This window comes from Dendrobium catenatum, unplaced genomic scaffold (assembly GCF_001605985.2).
Source record: "Dendrobium catenatum unplaced genomic scaffold, ASM160598v2 fragScaff_scaffold_419, whole genome shotgun sequence".
Lineage (NCBI taxonomy): Eukaryota > Viridiplantae > Streptophyta > Magnoliopsida > Asparagales > Orchidaceae > Dendrobium > Dendrobium catenatum.
Genome location: NW_021318881.1, coordinates 305957 through 320821, shown reverse-complemented (window position 1 = coordinate 320821; position 14865 = coordinate 305957). Strand labels below are relative to the sequence as shown.

General features: G+C 35.1%; 1 protein-coding gene across 1 annotated transcript; it reads right to left on the bottom strand.

The window, feature by feature from the left end:
• Positions 1–11384: 11384 nt before the first annotated feature.
• Positions 11385–12591, bottom strand: LOC110105859 (rho-N domain-containing protein 1, chloroplastic). Its single transcript, XM_020835524.2, has 3 exons — positions 12451–12591; positions 12050–12352; positions 11385–11979 (listed from the first exon to the last, which is right to left on the bottom strand). The coding sequence occupies exons 1-3, from the start codon at positions 12533–12535 to the stop codon at positions 11615–11617; spliced, it is 753 nt and encodes a 250-aa protein (XP_020691183.1). The 5' UTR covers positions 12536–12591; the 3' UTR covers positions 11385–11614.
• Between the last annotated feature and the right edge of the window lie 2274 nt (positions 12592–14865).

The window sequence follows — 14865 nt, the reverse complement described above, 5'->3', positions numbered from 1 at the left end:
CATAAAAATTTAAAATCATCCTATGCAGAACTTGAAAAGGTATTTAAAGATTTTAAGTATGAATCTGAGAGAAAAAATTATTAGATAAATTGTACATACCTATATTGGAAGATATGAATTCCTTTTATAAACTGAAAATAAAAGCTCTCAAGGTTAATAGGATACCCCTAAGACTTGGAGATTTCATAAATCCTATTTTGTATTCAAAATTTATACAATCCATAAATAGACAGAAGAATTATAAAAGATTAAGAAACCCATTTTCTGGATTCAAATGCTTTAAAAATGGATTGTTTGGATATATAGCACACACCTGTATATTGAAACAAAAAACTTATTTGGTGTGGAAGCCTAAAATGCATAAAACTAAACATAACATTCATGCATCTATTTATAATTTGTAAAAAAGTGAACACAAACTCTTTTGGGTTCCCATGTCTAACATTTGATGATTTTGTAGGATCGCTCTCATACAAGGCCTCATGAGAGCACATGGTACATGGAAAGTGATTGCTCAAAGCATATGATTGGAGATACAACACAATTCATATCGCTGGAAGCTAGGAGTGGAGGCAGTGTTACACTTGGAGATAACACCACAAGGAAGGTAATTGGATCAAGTATGATTGAAAATCTTAAAAACTTTTTTATTGAGAATGTACTACTTGTAGAAGGCTTAAAGCATAATCTGTTAAGTATTAGCCAGCTATGTGATAAAGGATACTATGTTAAATTTTTCCCTATTAGCTGCATATTAAGACTAAATGATAATGATGTTTTGCATGGTGTACAGGTAAAAAATGTGTATATGCTAGACTTGAATTGTATCAAAACTCGTACTACTTTTTATTTTAAAACTATTTTTGATTAGTCATGGCTATGGCATAGGAGACTTTGTCACTCTAGCATGAAAAATCTTAGGAGGATTACCTAAAAGAATTTAGTGAGAGGTATACCAAAACTAGACTTTACTAAGAATCATCTTTGCGATGCATGTAAATTAGAAAAATATGTGAAGTCCTCTTTTCAATCCAATAAGGATCTCAGAACTAGTAAATCATTCAAGATTTTACATATGGATTTTTTTGGACTAGTTGGAACTGTAAGTCTAGGAGGAAAAGCATATGGATTTGTAATTGTGGATGATTTCTCTAGATTTACATGGTTTAGATTTCTATATCATAAGAGTAATCATTTGAGGAGTTTAGAAATTTTTCAACTTGAATTCAAAGAAAACTAGGATGCGAGATTTTGACAATTTAAAGTGATCATGGAGGAGAATTTAAAAATGAAAAATTTGAGAATTTTTATAAGGAGAAAGGGATTGATCATAATTTTTATGCACTTAGAACCCCTCAGTAGAATGAGGTAGTCGAAAGAAAAAATAGAATATTAATAAAAGCTGCTCGAGTCATATTGACAGAATATTCACTTCCTAAATACTTTTGGGCTGAGGTGCTTATCACAGCATGTTATGTTCTGAATAGAGTGAATTTAAATTCAAACTTGAATAAAACATCCTATGAGTTACTAAAGGCGAGAACACCTAATTTGTCACATTTGCATGTCTTTGGATATAAGGTGTTCATTCATAATAATGGAAATTCTATTGATAAAAAAATTAGGGTAATTATTGGATCTTTGCTTTACTTGACAGCTAGTCGACCCGATATTATATTGAGTATTTATTTATGTGCTAGATTTTAATCAGATCCAAACCAATCACATTTGATAGCAGTAAAAAGGAGTTTAAGATATCTCTTAGGAACTCAGAACTTAGGAATTTGGAATCCTAAGTTACTTTATTTGAAATAATTATATATTCAGATTCGAACTTTGTAGGTTCTAGAGTTGATAGAAAGAGTACTTTTGGAACATGTCAATTTATTGAAAATTCTTTAGTCTCTTGGTCCAGTAAAAAATAAAATTCAATAGCCATATCTACTACTGAAGCTAAATACATTGCGTTAGGAAGTTATGGCACAAGTATGTTGGTTGAAATAATAGTTGATTGATTTAGGATTAACAATAGGCATTATTCCTATTTATTGTGATAATACAAGTGTCATTTATATTTCTAAAAATCTTATTAAATATTCAAGAATAAAACATATTGATATTAGGCATCATTTCAAAGGAAAAATTGAACTTAATCATGTTTCAACAAAAAATCAACTTGCAGACATTTTAACAAAACCACTTGCCTTTGATACTTTAAGTACATTAAGAACAAGGCTTAGTGTGATTGATTTGAATGCTTAAATAAATGTTTCTGTAACATTGATATGTATTTTGTTAGTGTGCTTTTTTGTTTTGTGTTTTTCCATATGTGTTTTTAATTTTTATTTGTGTTTGCTTTTGCAATTTTTTATCTGTGTGTTTTATGTATTTCACATCAAAATTCATGATTTTCAAGCAATCATACAGATTTTCTAAAGTGTGAATTTTGTTTGTACGAACTTAATTTCATACTAGACGAATCCTGTAGCGTATTGATCGATTGGATAGAATAGAATACGTACAATTTTTTTAGTTTTTTTTTACCATTCGTCTGTACAATCGATAGATCGTCCGGACGATGTGTATGCATTCGTTTGTATACATATAGACGGTTATACGAATAAGATCAGTTTTTATTTCTGATTGTATGTATGAACATTCAGTTCGTACATACAAATACGTGGCAATTCTGTGTGAGGAACGTTACAAACAGTCATAAAAATGATCTTAAATAATGGATCATCCTAGACGAACACATGTTCGTCTGTACGATCGTCTGGTCAAAAGTCTGTACGAAAGGATGCCTCGTAACTTGCATGTTTACGAAAAGCTGTTTCATTTTTTGACACATTCATTTGTACATACGAAATTTTATTTCGTACGTACAAATTAATTTCGTACAGGACAAAATTATTTTTGTACATAAGAAAGTTCATTTTTCTTTAAATTGAAAGGGTTTAGAACTCAAACTTCATTCATTTCTAAAGCATTTTCAATCTTCTATCCCCTTTGATCTTTTCTATGGCGAGTTCAAGCAAGAGGGTTAGGCATGCTAAGGAACTGACTAGGGGGCCTTCCTATAGAAATCTAGGAGAAAACTTTCTATCTAAAGAAAATGGAGAGTCTTTTCCTATGTTCGTATCCACAAAAATCACCCCCTCTAAAGTCCTTCTCCAGGAACAACTTACTTTTAAAGTGATGGACCTTTTTGCTTCTACCTAGTTTGCTCTTATTCTGACTCTAATCAACCCCTATAATAAGAAAACATTCTGCTACTTCCTTGCAAACATGACTTTTAATTCTGACCAGAGTGTGATTAGATGTTATGTTTTTAAGAAGAAGGTAGAAATAATAAAGGAGGATTTGGGGATATTTTTAAATTTAAGGACTCAAGGGATTAGAGCCCAAACTTTGACCTCTTCCTCCAAGTATGACTGGACTGCGATAAATCAAGTTATTAGAGATATTATAGTAGTAGATCATATGCCTAAGGTGGCTACTCTTAACTGAAATGCCCGAATCATCCAGCATATTCTTTGCACTTCCATTATTCCTAAAGCTGGTGATCGAGTAAATATTACACCTCTTCTTTCCAAAGTGTCATATCTGATTATGACTAGAACCAATAGATGAAGCCCAACTGATCATTGACTATATGTAAGGAATTTTTAAGATAGGTCATGTCTCCCATAAGAGAAAGAAGAATATAGCCTTAGGACATCTTGTGACCTATATTTTAGAAAAGAAGTATAAACTAGTTCATCCTGTTCAAAATCTAGAGGAGTCTGTCTACTACAATGATGGATCATTCAGAGCAATCTTTAATAAAGATGCACATTTAGAAAGTAATGACTTTAATGAGGAAAGGAGAAGACCTCCACCTGCACCTACTGGTAGACAAAACTTTCAGGATGTGGTCCAACGATTTGATCATCTTGAGAGTCATTTTGATCAACATTTTGATCAAATTGAAACTCATCTTTAGCAGCAGAACTATCAATATCAGCGGGATATGGGCTGGATTAGAGGTCAATTTGAATCAGTCAACACGAATATAGCTATGATGAATAGCTATTTTAATTTCTTCAACCAACCACCTCCTCCATATAAAGGGCCCTCAGAATGATGATTGTACTTCTTTTATGTTTCTCTCTACCAGATATGATATTGTGAAGAGTTATTAGCGTTTATGTTTTTATATGATGTGATGTGATGTGCTGTGTTTTTAATTTTTATGTTTTATATGTTATGAAAATTTTTGTATTGATATCATTCATGCTTAATGTAATATCATTCAAAATGAGATCAATAAAAATTATCTTGTCTTATTTTAGTTGTTTTTTATCTCTTTCAGAAATGTTTGTTAGCGTATATGATTATCCTTAAAATACTGATATAACAAGTGCTATATTTTGGAATGCAATACAAAATTGAATTTATTAAAAAATCTAATTTTTCAAAAATTTAAGTTTTGTTATAACTCGATCTAGTTAAGGATATTAATTTCATGTCTCTTACTAGACTAACATAATTTTTAATATTATTATTACAATTTAGATATTTTCTTATTTTTTATTCTCTTTTCAATATAAATATCATTGTACTTAAAGAAATTTGAGATTTTAGATTATCGATTTGGGAAAGATGAAGTAAACACTTGAAAATGTACAAATATATAAAAATCAAAAGAATGCGCAATGGTTCACAAATTGAAAAAGAGGCATAAAATTAGCCCATAAATAAAAGGATGCTCAAAGTGGGCCACAAATATTGAAAAGATGCGTAAAGCGTCACAAGTATATGTTCTTTCCTGAATCATTTAATCTTTAAATTCAAATTAATCTTCAGTTCAATTTTATTTTGTATTGAAATTTGAAATATACAAAATTTTCATTCATCTACTTTGCAATAATTTTTCTTATCTCATTGTCTAAACTGATTCATATTTTTGATATTTTTTTCTTGTCTATATTATATCTATACTTAAATCATATGAATCTTTCTTTTTCTCTAATGTCATTTTTTTTTGCAATTATAACTCAATCTCTTTAAAGATCAATTATCATAAGGCATTTCATATGACTCTTACATTTTTGTTTGTTCATTTCTTCTTTTCCTTTTGCTGTTGTCAAAAAGGGGTAGAAATATTATTCGTGAGTGTTGTTCCTGGGTGTTTGACAATTGTTTCTAGTGTTATTTTTATATGTTTTTTGTGTCGCTTTTTTTTTAAGTGTGACTCATGTCTTTTTCGTGTCGCTATATTTTTTTTAAGTGTGATTGTCTTTGTGTAAGAAAAATTAAAATTAAAAAATTTATTTGATTCATTTATAACAAATGTCCCTTATTCTCAGATGCTTAGTCATTTAGGGGGAGTTTAGGAGAAACTTAAGACTTTCAAATATACACAAATAATAATTATTTTGACATCTTAAAAAAGGGAGAGTTTGTTGAGAGAGTTGCTACTTAGCTTTACTTATTTTACATTCTTGTAACTTGTATATTTTGATGATTCTAAATATTATTGTTTTGATTATTATTTTATCCTAACATATTTTGGAATATTTGTTTTTCTCTTATGTGTACTAACATTTCAGGGAAATCATACTCCAGATTATTGAAGACTTCAAATCAAGATCTGCTTAGAAAGTTTTATAATTTGGAGTCTGTATTTTCTCTTTTATTTGAGTTTGAGAGAGTGAGAATGTGATTGTAATTGAGTAAATTAGCACACACACATTGGGGAGAGCTTTAAAATTCACAGTTGTATAAATACTGATCGTACAGTACGAACCATGTTCTTATGGGATGATCAGGTAAGTTATACTCCCCAAAGATCAATGGAACGAACATAGCGAGCAAAATTTTTTCTAAGTACTAATCGTTCAGACGAATTAACCCCTTCATCCTAGGATGATGTTCTCTGGACTCTTGCTTTGAACTATTCATCCAGACGAATTAACCACTTCGTCCCAGAATGATGCCCTATATACTTGTGCTTTAAATTATTCTTCCAAACAAATTAACTCATTCATCTCAGGATGATATTCTCTGGACTCATGCCTTAAACTATTCATCCAGACAAATTAACCCCTTCATCCTAGGACGATGTCCTCTGGACTCGTGCTTTAAACTATTCATCCAAACGAATTAACCCATTCGTCCCAGGACGATGTTCTCTGGACTCATGCTTTGAATTGTTCGGCCAGACGAATTAACCCCTTCATCCCAAGATGATGGCATCTAGACTTGTGCTTCTGAACTAATAATCCAGATAATGATACCAATTCTTCCCAGGATGATGTCCTCTGTTCTTTAAACTTGTGGTTCATCCTGCATTTTTGTTCCAACGAACCTTAGGAATAACTATTTGTACTGGACGAACTATGTTCGTACAAGATTATGATTGGGTACGAAAGTAGTTCGTACCAATGTACATTGACTTCATACTCAACAGTTTTTATACTGTTTGTTCATACAAAATGAAATCATACGAGATGATCTTAAACGTACAGGTCTGAATAATTGCAATTTTTGGATGATTTTTTGTCTTTCTTATAAAAGGTCAACTTAAAACTGTCATACAATCTTTTTGTCACTTTATCTTCGTGAATGGTAAAGGGAGATTGAGGGAGAGAGTAAGAGAGAGTGTTTGAAAGATATTTCTTGTTATAGGAGCGTGAAGGGTTCACTTAGTTACTCAAGAGTATGGATCTCTGTGTGCATTTTATATTTTCTTCACTCTTTTCTCTTGTCATTCAAGATTTCTTGTGTGAAGATTTTTCAAAAGGATCTGGTTCATTGCTGACACTTGGAGAGTGTGAACAGCGGGAGGTTCTCTGCCTACACTTGGAGAGTGTAAAAGGATGATGATTCTCTTTCGCACCAGGTAGTGGTGGAAGAGAGTTTTGCGAAGGCTTCTCCGCCTTACTGTGGGGGTAAAATGAGAGACATTAGTGGTAATAGTGCAATAGCTGAAGTGGGAGACTTCAGGGAGTGGATGTATGACGTGTTTGACCGAACCACTATAAATCTTGTGTCTTTGATTTTTTTTGCTACTTTTTGTTTTACTATTTTTGCTTTTTATCTATGGTTGAAAATTGCTTTTTTAAATCAAAAAAAATTTAAATCGATTTAGGAGGAATATTTTTAAATTACCAATTCACCCCTCCTCTTGGCTAGCCGTTGGGACAGAAGCTTAGGTTTAACAACCTAATTCATATTTAACAAGTTTCAACAAATACATAATGGGAATGCAATTAATGAGCTGGTTACTTTTACTGGCACTCTCTCTTCTCCCCAGGATATTTCTTCTATAATTGTCCACCACTTCCGAGCTTTGTTCAACTCTCATAGCTCCCCTAGTCCTCCTCCTTCACCCGTTCTTATTGGCACATGTATCCCTCACCATCTTTTGGACACCTTGATTGTGCTTGTCATTGATGATGAGAACAAGGCTATGTAATCTTTGCTTCTCCTTCTAACCCTGCTCTTGGACCTCATGGCTTCACTTTTGAATTTCTTAAAAGAATGTGGAAAATATTAGGGCTCTTGTCTATTGAGTCAATAAGCATTACTTTCTCTCTTCCTCTATGACTAAATGTGCAAAAGCCACTGCAATCACTCTCATTCCTAAATCCTTGAATACTAAGGCTTTTTCTGACTGTAGGCCCATTTCCATCTGCAATGTGTTTTATAAGATTATGGAAAAAATTTAGGCTGGTAGGATAAAGCCTATTACGCCTCACATTGTCCATCCTAAGCAATCTAGATTCATCAAGGGAATGATTTCTACAAATAAAATCTTGCATACCTTTAAAATTTTGAAAGAGTTTAAAACTATTCCTTCTAAGAATTATTTTTGTGATATTTTTGATATTCACAAAGCCTTTGGAACTGCCACTAAGGAATTTTTTTCTTGGTAGGCTTTCTACTAAGGGCTTCCCTAATGACTTTGTCCCTTAGGTGAAAGGGTGTATTAAGGATGTTCATTTTTCTATTCTCTATTGGAGGTGTACTAGAGGGGGTGTTTTGGATCCTTTTCTAGTCTCACACATGAGTGCCTCCTATCCCCATACCTTTTTTTTTTCATTATGATGAATTCCCTTTCAATTCTTTTGGATAGTTCTAATACTCCTGCTTTTATGGGCCTAAAGTTAGGAAATCTAAATTTGTCTCGCCTCCTCTATACTGATGACTTAATTGTCTTTGGGTATGCATCGACTAGAAATGCTCCTTCTTTAAAAAATATTATTATTTCCTTCTCTTAAGTAGCTGATTACATCTTAATAATAATCAGATCTCTACCCATTTTTCTTATGTTTCTTCTAATGCTAGTGATGTCTAAAGAATCTTGAATATTCCTATTTTTGTGAGCTCTTTTAAGTATCTAGGTATCCCTATTTCCCTGAAGAGGATGTTTTTTTGTTAAATTTTTCTTACACTTCAAAAGATTTTTGCTCTTTTAGAATAATGGAGAGCCAAGTCTTTATCCTTTTCTGGGAGAATAGATTTTTCAAAGTTTACCATCTCTAATACCCTTACTTATTGAATAAGGGGTTCTATTTTTCCTAAGGGCTATTATAACTTCATTAATAAGGTTTTCTCTAAGTTTCTATTCCATGGTGATATCAATTAAAAAAAGCTTCATACCATCTATTGGAATGTGTCTTAAGGATCAAGGATTCATGGTGGTTTGGGCTTCCTGCCCATCCAAGATTTATACATTGGCTTCAATTTCTCTCTCATCTGGAGATTTATTAATACTGATAATCTTTTATCTAATTATTTGTGTAAAAGCATGAGTCCTATTGGAAGCCCCTCCCTCTTTCTCTTCCATCTTCTATTAGAAGGGTTGCTCCTCAACTATGCAAATCAGAGACAAAATTGCCATCAAGGTACCTCATAATTGTTCTCTCAATTTTCCTTGTGATCCTTAGTAGGAGGGCCTTGCTTTACATCATAGTCATGGTCTTGAATTTTTTAGACAATTCTCCCACACTCCCCTCTATAGCATGATTAACAACTCATACTGGGTGCTTCACAATCACTTGCCTCCCCATATCCACAACCTTATTCTCAACACTTCAATTGTTGAGGCTTCTTCCCCTAACATTCTCTGGCAACCAGAGGGGATCCTTCCTTTAGGTCTTTATCTTATGATTTCTTTGCTAACTTGCCTCAAGTTTCTTGGTATAAATTTTTATGGCACAAATGATATGCCCTCTGCTTCTCTTCTTCTACATGGATGTCCTTGATGGAAGGGTTTAAAACCTCTGACCTCCTACTTAAGCACAATACTATTGTAGACCCGCATTTCTCTTTATGCTCCTCCAATCTGCGCATTTCTCTTTATGCTCCTCAAATCTGAAATGTCACTCTCATTTGTTCTTTGTGTGAATTTTTTTTCTTTTTTGTTATATCTTCCATGTTTTATTTTTTTGATTGCTTTCTCCTAAGGCCTAACATGCTTCGGGTGTTTCAAATTATGGAGGATTCATAGAGTAATTCAGACTCTACAATTGTTTTTCTATCTTATTATTTCCTTCTCTATTTATTTCATTTGGAAAGAGAGGAATGATAGAAGATTTGGTTCTAGCATCTATAGTTCATCTACTATTTCTTACAAGATTGAAAAGGTTATCCTTCTTAAAATCTAAGATTGAAAATTTTTAATGATCTTAGGGATTTTCTTTACTAATTGTTTGCTTATTTTCTTAGTGATTCAAGGCAGATATGGCATGCTGGTTCTTTAGGTTATGATTTTTTGCTCCTGGCTTGGTTTCTTTATTGGTATTATTATTAAGAGTTCATTTTTGATGTTTTTGGTTGTTGGATGGTACTGACATGATTTTGTATTCTTCCTAGGCTATCTTTTGGGGTGTTTCTGGCTCAAACCCTTGGATCTCTTATGTTTGTTTGTTGTTTTTATTGGAGCTCCTTCTTTCTAGTTGGTTTGGGTTTTGTTGAGTTCTGTTTTTTTGGTTGGTACTCAATTTGGGCATTCTCTATTTTCGTTGTAGTGGTCCTTGATGGTTGCAGGCGCTCTCTCTGGTTTTTGTTGATTGATGTATGCTAAGTGAATTCGAGGCTGGTGGACCTTGATGAATGCTGAGTATATCATCTTTAGCTTCATCCCCCGTATGGTCTTAATGGCAACCAATCTAGTTTCTATTTGTGGAAGGTCTTTAGGTTGCTAGGGTAAATGTTGCTAACTTCATTTTTTGGGGATGCCCATTTTCAAAGCATTCTAATTTTGTTTGGATTTTGCCACTTTCTGGCCTAACATTTTTTTTATTGTAGGTTATTTTTTATTTATGTATACATATGGATATACTTTCTTCCTTTTGGTATGCAGTTGTGTATACTTGTTATATTTCTATTTTCTTCATAATCGATAATTATTTTACATAGTCGAATGAATTTGGGCTTTGCCCTCATTTTATCCAATATATATATAAGGTCTCGGTTGGAGAGAGTAAAAGAGAGAGAGAGATTATAAAAAAGCAAGTCACAAACTCACCGTTAGGGATAGAGACGGAGGAGACTAAAAAAAAGCTATAGAAGAGAGAGGTTGAGTCTTATGAAAGATATTTCATTCTTCATAATGCAGAGAAGTATAGACTCAACACAACTCTCCTTGGTTTGTTGGCTGAGTTTGATTCCCAAGAAGTCTTGAGTTCGAGTCTCTTATATGTATTGTGTGTGTTTAGGCGCTGCCACTAACACTCCCCCTCACAAAAAAAAAAGACTCCCGAAGAGAGAGAGAGAGAGAGAGAGAGAGAGAGAGAGAGAAAGAGATATGTAATTGTATACCTTAATCGTGCTGTCAAAGAGAAAACTATAGAACTATCGTCAAGGGAGATCTGCCATCAACTCATGGGGGAGGAGTCCCAGATATGTGGTTGTTGGGGCTTCATTTTCTCTTGCTATATTTATATATTTAAGGTTTTTAACTTTCTATAACAAGAATATTTTTTATTTTTTGGAACAAAATTATATAATAAGAATATAAGATCAAGGATAAGTTTGAAAATTACAATTTTTTTTTTATTTGGGGAGTGACGGCCCGTGCCTCCAAGACCCCTATTGTGAATCCGCCCTGGCCCTAAGCTTTCCCTCCCAAATTCACACCATGCAGCAACAGAGTAATAAGGGTTGCACACAACTAAAATGATTTGAATCTCTTCAATTACTGTGACAATTTCACGTTACTCAATTAACCCTATTCCAATCATACTATCCGCTTTGGATATATTGAAATAAATCCACCATTTCTTTAAATAATTTTGATTTGAATACCATCCCAATTATAAAAAATGAAATTTGGCAGCTTATATCATGCAATTCTCGTGACAACTACACGGGATCTTAATACCAACCAAACATCTCTAAAAGTCAATTCATCTACATTATAATTTAGAAGCCACTCAGCTCAATCAGTAGATTCAGTACATAGAAAGTAGTCACTAATGGCATCAAGGGTACACCAGAAATGAGCTCAACACAAGTTCCTCGTTGATCAGCAATACACAACACGTTAGAATCACTCAGCAAAAACACAGTTAAAATTCCCAACAGAAAAGTTCACCACTACTTCTTCAACAGTCCAATTTAATCAAGAAACAGGTTTTAATCTCTCCTTCAGCAATTGCAATAGCTCTCCCTTCTTCAGCTTTGAAAAACCCTTAATCCCTTTTCCCCTTGCAAGTTCTTTCAGCTCTGAAACTTTCATATCATCAATCTTTTCCATTTCAAACACCTCAGAACCAGCCTTATTTTCTTCTGTTCCCTCTAATTTCTGTGCTTTCTCCAGCTCATCTTCCTTATTCAATAAACTCTGTTCATCAGATGGCAACGATATTGGAATAGGTGACCTCCTTACAAATTTCGACAAAGGCCTCTGAGTTTTTGAATCCTCCTCCACCGCAGCAGCGTCTTCTAGTCCGCTTCCCCTTCTTCTTCCCTTCTCATTGGTTCTTCCTAACATCAAAACATCATCAATTTCTACTGAAACAGGAAAAAAAAGGAACTTTACTAAACTTCTGCAAACCTCTGGATGGATTGCGCTGGGGAGAATCGGAATCAGTAATCTCATTCCTTCTTCTCGGAACTTTAGCTTCTCCCTCCTTTGAGATGGAAGATTGAATCCTCCTAAACAATGCAAGTATCTCTTTGTTATCTGGAGATTTGGATCTCCGCTTCAATTCCTCGCTTCCTCCTTCTCTGGGCTTATCCGAGGAAACGCTGCGCTGCTGAGGACGCCTTCTTCTGCTTCCTTCTGATCTGATGATGGTTGAATTCGGCCATTGGAGTTGCCCTCGGCGGAGAGGAAGTGCAGAGATAAATCTGCAATCTATTTTAAGTTTCAATAAGCTGCATAGAAAGATCACATTTTTACCTCAGTGACGAGGAAAAGGAAGTAGAATAGGCTTTCTCTAGGATTCGGTTTACCCTTTTCTTGTATTAAAGATTTCGCCGGAAAGAAGACGTGCAGTATAGAGCGGAGACCACCATTGGCGAGTAGAACCGCTTGCATCGCCTCGGACTGCAGACAGTTGATTAAGACCTTTTCTTCTATCCTTATCCTCTCGTTGGTGGACTGCATTCAATTTAATGAATTATTTGGAAAAATTTTATATTAATTTTTTTTAATGAAAATTTTTACTTTATAACCTATTCCTTAAAAATTCTTTTCGAGTTAATTTACTTTTATGAAATGGTAGTACTTGATACATCATCAAAAAATTATCATGATCGGGACGAATCTCAAAGAAAAATTAGGTTAAAAACATCCAAAATTAAAATTGGTAACATCGGAACCCCGATTTTAACAAACTTACAATAGAATTGGATGTCTCGAAACTACGAACCCAATGACACATAATTTGACTTAATCCGAGCCCAAATAGGTCCAAATCAAGGGTCTGAAGCGTTGTTGGAAGGTTCGAACCACAATTTGGATTAACAAACGATTTCCAAACGTGACATGTTTATAGTCGATTTCGAGCAACTCGACGAGGCGAATCCAACAAACCTAAGGTCACGGAATTCTAACATCACTAAGACCTGCAAATATTTAATGAATGGTCAACAATAAAGGGATTCAACATCGGCTGTCCATCCAAACCACTCTCCATTTATCATTGATCTTCCTCCTATTTACGGGCCATGCCACTCTAGGAAATCTATAAATAGACCCCTCATTTCTCTTAAAAAGGGACCCCTAAGTCTAAGGAAAAAAGAGAGAGATCAGAGAATGCTCTTTCCTCCTTGACTAAATCCTAAGCTCCACGGGCCACCACTTGACGCCTAGTTTTTGCTGGACCACCATCTGACACCATGAGCTCCGCCGGACCACCACATGACGCCTGGAGTTTCGCCGGACCACCACTTCACACATTGGAGTTCCGCCGGACAACCACCTGATGCCTGGACTTCTGCTGGACGACCACCTGATGCCGAGAGTTCAATCGGACAACCACCTGATGCCCTGAGCTTCACTTGACCACCACTTAATTCCTGGAGTTCAATCAGACCACCACATGATGCACTGAGTTCCATCGGACTACCACCTTATGCCCTGAACTCCGCTAGACCACCACATTATGCCTGTATTTTTTTCCAGACCACCACTTGATGCTTTGAGCTCTACCGAACCATCACTTGAACCCTGGAGTTCTGCCAAACTACCACCTAACTCCCTAGGTTTCTTCGGACTACCACTTGATGCCCTAAGTTTTGTTGGACCACCACCTGATGCCCAGAGTCACGCCGGACAACCACTAGATGCCCGGAGTTCTGTCGGATCACTGCCTGACCTCAGAGTTTCTGTCGGGCCACCACCTAACACTGAAGTTTTACCAAACCATCGCTTAACTACCAAATGATGCTCAAAATTTTGAAGTAATGTGAGACATCCGCCAGTCCACCAAATGACACTAAACTTTCATCCCTGTTTGTCACTACATTTCAACCATACGATTAGCATTTATAATCTGATCTCCCTCATGTGACAAGTAGGCCCCCTGTAATCTACTCAAACTCTAGTGGAATCATTTTCAACTGGCCCCGACCCCATGGATTTCCACTTTCTAGGATTTTCCATGTAAAAAATTTTGTGTTTTTTATGTGTGAGCTGGATATCCGTGTAACACTAAGATTTAGTATTATAATTCTATCGCCGTGTATTTCTAGCTCGTAATAGTTTGACATTATATGTGGAAAAACTTCAATTGCACTATCCTAAGCACCACTTCAATGGAAAACAGGGGTAGCCAATGCATCTTGGGAGCATCATGCTCTAACTCACACTAATCTAGGAATCCTTCCATAAACTAGGGACACTAAGAATCTGCCTCTTTTCACCCCAGTGGGTGAAACCTTACTACGGAAGGGACACCAGGACCCTCTTTGGAAGATCATATAAGAAAGATGGAGAAATCTCAAATTGAGATACTTAAAATACTTCAAGAGACTCGGGGACTAGCGTTAGCACCAAAATAAGATATTCTTCTCACTCAAGATCCACGAGTGCTCAAAGATGTTCAACCTGAACATCTTCTTGTTGAGATTCCCCTTCCACTGCTAGGGATGCTCCCTAAGAAACATCAAGACAACGAGCTTGCTGATACAACAAGCTATACCTAACCTTTGCGCTCAGGTTTCCAACCTCGTATTCCTCCAGACGTCCCTGAGGACTTAGCCCGATAATATATTGTTGAACTCCCCTATAATGCCTATGACATGAACTGCAAAGTCTAGTCCGAGAGACAATCTAGGAGGTATAAGACAATCTCTTCATTAATGGAACTTCTAGGAGTCATCTCCCCTAATTGAAGCCATCATTCAACACCCCATTCTGGCCAG